This window comes from Hesperophylax consimilis, chromosome 15 (genome assembly GCF_061612785.1).
Source record: "Hesperophylax consimilis isolate HC1 chromosome 15, BYU_Hcon_1.0, whole genome shotgun sequence".
Lineage (NCBI taxonomy): Eukaryota > Metazoa > Arthropoda > Insecta > Trichoptera > Limnephilidae > Hesperophylax > Hesperophylax consimilis.
In genome coordinates this window covers 31,164,765-31,171,360 of record NC_142850.1, presented here as the reverse complement: position 1 = coordinate 31,171,360, position 6,596 = coordinate 31,164,765, and the positions used below count along the sequence as shown (strand labels likewise).

At 41.3% G+C, this 6,596-nt stretch overlaps 1 protein-coding gene across 1 annotated transcript; it reads right to left on the bottom strand.

Annotated features, from left to right (window-relative positions):
• Positions 1–277: 277 nt before the first annotated feature.
• LOC149417629 (uncharacterized) lies at positions 278–2,800 on the bottom strand. The gene is made up of 2 exons (XM_089640456.1): positions 2,442–2,800; positions 278–1,646 (listed from the first exon to the last, which is right to left on the bottom strand). Exons 1-2 carry the CDS (start codon positions 2,661–2,663, stop codon positions 708–710), a joined length of 1,161 nt encoding a protein of 386 aa, XP_089496582.1. The 5' UTR covers positions 2,664–2,800; the 3' UTR covers positions 278–707.
• Between the last annotated feature and the right edge of the window lie 3,796 nt (positions 2,801–6,596).

Here is a 6,596-nt window from a genome sequence, read left to right as displayed (position 1 = left end):
AGCTGCCTTAACTGCTCCCGATGTAGTGATGAAGAGTTCTGTTAAATTCTGCTTTGTTTCCCTCCGTTCTTTGGAGGTTTCAATCAGTTTCTTAATCCAGTATGCTGGGTCTATATTTGGCTGATTTCCGTTTCTCAACCTCCAACCTGACTGTTGGTATGTAGCAGAGTCAGTTTTGGATCCGAAAACTGGCCATAACGAGACCCCTTCCTCATTTATGAATAGTTTGTCTGGCGAACACTGTAACAAGGTCAGGTCATGCACTCTTTGTCCCGAAGCTAACAAAAGTAAAGTCGCTGCCCTTCTCGAGACTTCAAAGAGACTCAACTTTTTGGGTGGGTTAGCTTCTAACCAGGTCAACACCATTCTGGGATCCCAGATAGGAGGCTTAGACAGTTTAGGATGCTTTAATGCTGCGGCTTTGAGAACTTGTCTGACTAGAGGGTGTGAGCTTAGGTTTCCTTCTTCCGGGCTACTGAAAGTTGTTACTACCGATTTATGGAGTCGAATTGTGCTGGGAGAGAAATTGTCTTCTAAACTAAGATCTGTTAAAAATCTTGCCAGGTTACTTCCTGTAGGGACATTCGGGTTTACCCCGTGATTTAATGCCCACTTTTGCCACCTAAGCCATGCCGGTTTATATGTTTTAAGTGTGGATTCTCTCCAACCTGACTTTAAAAATTCTTTCTGTTTGTCCGACCAATCTGTTAATGACTGACTCCACCCCGGCACTTCCACACCTCCAAAATAAAATCCTCTACTTGTGGAGGGGGTTTCAAGGTTCTGGTGTCTATCAGCACTTCTGTCAGGTTCATTATGGTGAAAGGAGGGCTCGTCGCTCGACTTTTCAAGTCTGGTCTCCAGAATACTTTCTTCCATCTCGGGGCTACAATCAGGTATAGGCCCTTGGCCCGGTTGAGGTGTGCGAGAACTCTCGGCATGAGGCACGGAGGGGGGAACACCCAAGCTAGAGGAAAATCCCACTCTCGAGTCCAAGCGTTGACAAAACTTGCCTCTTTGTCGAATACATTTAGGGACACATAATCTTCTACAACGTGAGCTGTCTCCGATGCAAACAGGTCTATAGTTGGTCTCCCCCATTTTGCAAAAATCAATTTTGTTGCTGCTGGTAAAAGATGCCACTCCGGAGGTTCGCGTTTTCTGGAGAGTTGATCTGCCACCTCGTTGAACCTTCCTGGTAGGTAGTGAGCAGACAGTGAAATGCGATACGTGTCTGTCATCTGAAGGACTTGACGAGTCGCTTCGAGCAATGTCTTGGATCGTGTGCCGCCTTCGTTGCGAAGGTACGCAACCACCGATTTGTTGTCTGACTGGATCAGGAGACCCGAGTCTGACAGCTCTGGCCCGTGAGGAGTAAGTGCTGCCAGCACGGCGAGCATTTCCTTGACATTGCTGTGGAGAGGTTGCTGTGTTTGGGACCAAGCTCCACTCAATCTGAGGTCGTCTAGCTGCGCACCCCATCCCCAGTCCGAGGCGTCGGTCGTGAGGGTATGACGAATCACTGCTTGATGCATTGGTGACCACGTCTGCAGGGACCTGCTCCACCATCTCAGCTCCTCTATCGCTGTTCGAGGAATGGGATGGAGTCGTCTCGGTTTGAATGCAGGCAGCTTGCGACTGGCACACTGTAACATGCGAAGGTTAAGCCTGCCTCTATGAATGGCGAAACTAGCAAAATTGAGGGTACCCAAGAGGCTCTGGGCCTGCTCAAGTGACCACCTTCCTAGATTAATGTATTGTTTCAGTAAATTTGTTATTTTCGCTATTTTAGTTTGCGGGAGGCCTTTTAAGCCGTCCCTTGAATTCCATGAAATTCCCAAATATTCAATTTTCTGAACTGGACACAGAGTGGATTTACTGAATTGTATTATCCACCCAAGAGTTTGTAACATTGAAATAGTTTCGAATGTATGCATTTTCAATATATTTTCATTTTGATGTACTATCAAAAAATCATCTAGGTAAACAATTATTCTGAGACCTTTGTCTCTTAATTTTTGCGCTATCCAATTGGTAAGTGAAGCAAAAACCTTTGGAGCTGAGGCTAGTCCAAAAGGCAAACATGTCATTTGAAGCAGTTCTCCATTAAAAATCAGTCTCAAAAAACGGCGATGATTCTCATGAATTGGAAGGTGAAAGTAGGCTTGAGAAAGGTCCACTTTAACCATCCAGTCGCCTGGTTGAATAAATGTTGCAACCTTATTAACATTAATAAGTCTGAATTTGCTAATAGCTAAGAAATTGTTCAAACGACGAAGGTTGAAGACCGGCCTAAATGACCCGTCTTGCTTCGGTATGAGAAACATCCGTGACAGAAAGGAAGGCGATATTGAAGCTGATTCCAATATCTTTTCCTTTTTCATTTTGTCTATTTGTCGTGTCATTTCGTCTGTGATTTGGGTTTTATAAGTTGAGCTTACCGTGTCTGCCACTATACTTAGAGGGGGTTTCTGCCGAAAGGGTAGCTTGTACCCTCGCAACATGGTTAGCAGTGCTGGTGGTGCTTCTAATTCTTCCCATTTGCTTATGAAGTGCTGCAATTGCCCCCCCTGAAACGCCTTCTCCGGATAGTCATAGCCTATCCTTGTTGCCAAAATTCCTTCTTGGTTTGGCTGGTCCCCTCTTGTCCGCACCTCTTGCATCTTGATTAGATCGCCCTCCGCGGGGGGCTTTGTTGTCTCGGAAGGGCTTGTTGTCCCGAAACGTCCTGCTTTCCCGAAAGGGCCTGCTCTCACGAAAAGGCTTCCTCACTGGCACTTTCTTGGGCATCTGCGAGCTGGTTGATGGCTGAGGGTCGAAGCTTGAATGTGGGAAGCATTTATCCAGTCCTCCCATCCGCTGAATCTGGGATTCTAGCTTCATTGGTTCAAAAAGATAACCCGCTGCTGGAGGAATATTTTTGACTGCCTCCCGTACGTAGCGGCTCTTTATCTCGTTAAGGATTGCATCCCTACGATGCTGGATCGCATTTGCTCTCCTTCCACAGACCATCTGCAGGACATCTTTGGTCACTGTCTGATATTGCGTATCCGGGGCAAATAGCGACTCCACTTTCTTGAAGAGGGAACCTGCTGACAATTCCTTGCCTTCCTCTGCACTCCAGTTTACCAGTTCCTGAAGAGATTTCTTGAGGCACTCATTTTGCTGCAACAGGGCATGGCTTAGTGACCCGCAAAATTTGTCAAGTGACCCCGCGTATTGCTCTGCCTTATTCAAATGCAGAAACTCTCCATTAACCTCCAACTGGTTGAACATGGGGTTGGCCAGGTATTTTCTTACGACCTCCCCATACCTTACTTCGTTCCATTCAGGCGAACCGAAGTGTTGTAAATCTTCGATTTTCTTTACGCGGTTTGCGTCCGCCTTAGGAACTGTAGGTTCCTTACACGTGGTTTCCGCCATCGATAGGTTTAATTCCTTGAATTCATGATTAGGATTTACTAATCCCATCCCTAGCGAAGATCGCGAATTTCTCTCCACGTGTATCTCTTGATCTTCCGATGATGCGTCCTCGTCGGAATCCAAGTTTCTCCTATCTTCGTATGTTTTAGCCGCCATAAAATCCTGAATAAACGAGCTAATGTGCTCCACTTGAGCCGTGAGTTTATCAATGCGATGTTTTTTCGTAGATTTGGTCGATTTCGGCAACTTTCGTTTCGGCTCATTTTGTTTTGGCAAAATGATCTTGTTAACTTCTTCTACCGTCATCTCTACCGAATCGGATGATGACATCTCGGAGCCACTCATTGTTAAATTGGACAAGAAACCAAAACACAAAACACAAGGTACACAAAACACAATGTAAATAAACAAACAACACAAAATGGCCGACGAACTTTTCCGTCGTGTTCACCACGTGTTTTATCTTTTTAAACAGTTAAAAATTATTTCTGTTTTAAAAATACTTCGAACAGCCTCGCTGTTATAATATAATGTATTATCTTGAAATAATTATACACTTAAAATAATTATATACGGGAAAAATCGTTATAAATTCGGAGCTACTTCGCAACGACAACGCCAGCGACGGAATTTAAAACGCTAATGAGAAAGAATGCCGTAAACAAAAGTCGCATAGGGGACGCTTTACTTTTGTGTAGCATCTGGTGACCACTTGTCCAACACAAGGTGCTGAAAAAGAGCGGGAAAGTGCCACGCGAAAGGGAATTTGAGAATGCTTCTCTCTATAAAGGTTTTAAATGACGGTTCAGGCTACATAATGTTTAATTTACCTGAAGGTTTACGTATTGTATTAACTATGTATTTACTTGATGATCGATCACAGTCAAACTTGGTTATAACGAGCACGAGGGGACCGATTATATTTGCTCCTTATACATAGCTGTTAATCATTATATCCAAACTAGGTTTTTTAAAAAGTCGTACGTACCTACCTAACTGCCTCCACTATCAATATATTCGCAAAAGTACAGTATATTTTCAAAATACGAGTAGGTATTACATACTTATTAACAAAATAATTAGAAAATACACTTTTATTCCTCAAATTTAATACAAATTATAGTGATTTGTTTTTGGGGTATTATGCCGTGTTGCTCTACCTCCTTTAGCCAACGTTTCGGACAGCATTGCAGTGTCCATTATCAGGGCAGATGTGTAATCAGATTACACATCTGCCCTACAGGTGGAGGTAGCGCAAAACAGCATAATACCCCTAAAACAAACACTACATATACGTAATACTTTTGGCCGTGAAAATCTCAAATCATACCTTACCATCAATGATTGTTTTAAATTTTTCTCTTCAAAACAATCAACCCATTATAACTATCATCAGCTGGTCCAAGGCTTCTTACAAAAATATCACTAAATTGTCTATCTTATTATCATGTACCTTGTGCATACTGTACTTACCGCTTGTAAATTCGTAAGCACTTGTCATAAATAACTAGCTTGCCAGATTGTTTTGGTTTTCGGCTGTAAAATTTTACTTGTCACAAACCAGTGATGCGCAACCCGCGGCCCCAATTCCCGCGGCCTGCATATCAATTTCATATGGCCCACTTGGCCATAGAGAAAAATCTAAATGTTTGGGGTAATTCTTGAAAACCCTGACTGAGAACATTTTTAATAGACTTTTGGTTAATTTATATTGCATTTCCTTAATGGAACCAAATTTGAAGAATCAGTTTGCAATACACGAAATTCAAAAAAATCAACAGAAACCTTAACTCTTGAATATCACTTTCAACCCACTACCCCTCAACGAAAACGCATGTCGTGGCCTGCTTGAAAAAATATGCAAAGCAGCTCCTCTGCTAAAAAAGTTGTGCATCACTAACATAAAGTTACCCCCTGCAGGGATGTAGGTAAAGAGGGAACAAATTTGCAAATTTCACATGACTTTTGCAGATTTTACGACAATTTTACATTGTGCCTGTTGGATAGCAATGGTTCACATAGCCAACAATCTTGCACAGGTAGTGCCATAAAAATATGTATCTGTCCCTAACGGGATAGGTAATTCTTGAATAATAAGGAAGTTGAGTCCATTTTTTTTATTTTTTTTTATCAATGTTCGCATTCAAACTTAATACTGGTATTTTTTTTTTTTTAAAGTTTGTTTTCATAATTAAATTAATTCTCAAAGTTTAATTTTTATTAAGCCCGCCAAAACGAGCGGAATCCGAGCGGTAAGAGGCGGGGTGTGGGTGTGACGTCATTCGAACTGTGAAAACCACGTCGCTTAAGCATTTTGTATTTTTAATTCTTCAACAAGGAATTCCAGTATTTTTTTTACCAAAGTTATCCAACCGTCTATTAGAATTGATGTTATTAAAATAAAAAGAAAATTGATTAAGATTTCATAGTTAAATTAATATTTTAAGTTAGAATATTTGCTTTTCCCGCCCGGTACGGTATTGCCGTCGCTATTTGTTGACATGCCCCGCGCGAATTCAGGACCACCGCGCAGAAAAGTAAAGACCAAAAGTAAAATTACGGTTTACAGCCCAGTTCACTGTGAGACTTTTCTGGGCGGCCGGAGGCCTGAAGTGTATCACATGTTATGTGACATGTATAATAATAAAAACTTCTTAAGTTATGCAATAAACAACATATTATTATAAAGCACTATACGAATATGTATCTTTAGAAATCCATTTCATATAATAATAACAACAAATACGTACATATATTTGACAAACCCAAATAAACGTTTGGCCTATACACCTCTCTCATCTAAACCGACCATCTCTCATGTAATAGAAAGAGATGCACCATAGGTGATCCGTTGTACGTACAAGTCACGACACATGTGACGTCAGAATTCTTTCGACCAATCGTCGAGCGTATACAGTCTATTGCTATTGAATGCTTTTTCAAGAACGTTTAACTAATTCTAAGAATAATAATATAGAAATATATTTATATATTTAGAATCGATATTTTTTGATCTACATGAACATATTTTTTATAAGTCAAAATATTTTTCACTCAACTTCCTTATTCCCAACTATTTTTTAGGACCCAGCGACCCATTCACCTATTCAGCAATTGTGTTGACAAAATTATTTGCTCGGTATATCAGTGAATTGATCTCGTTATAACTGTCA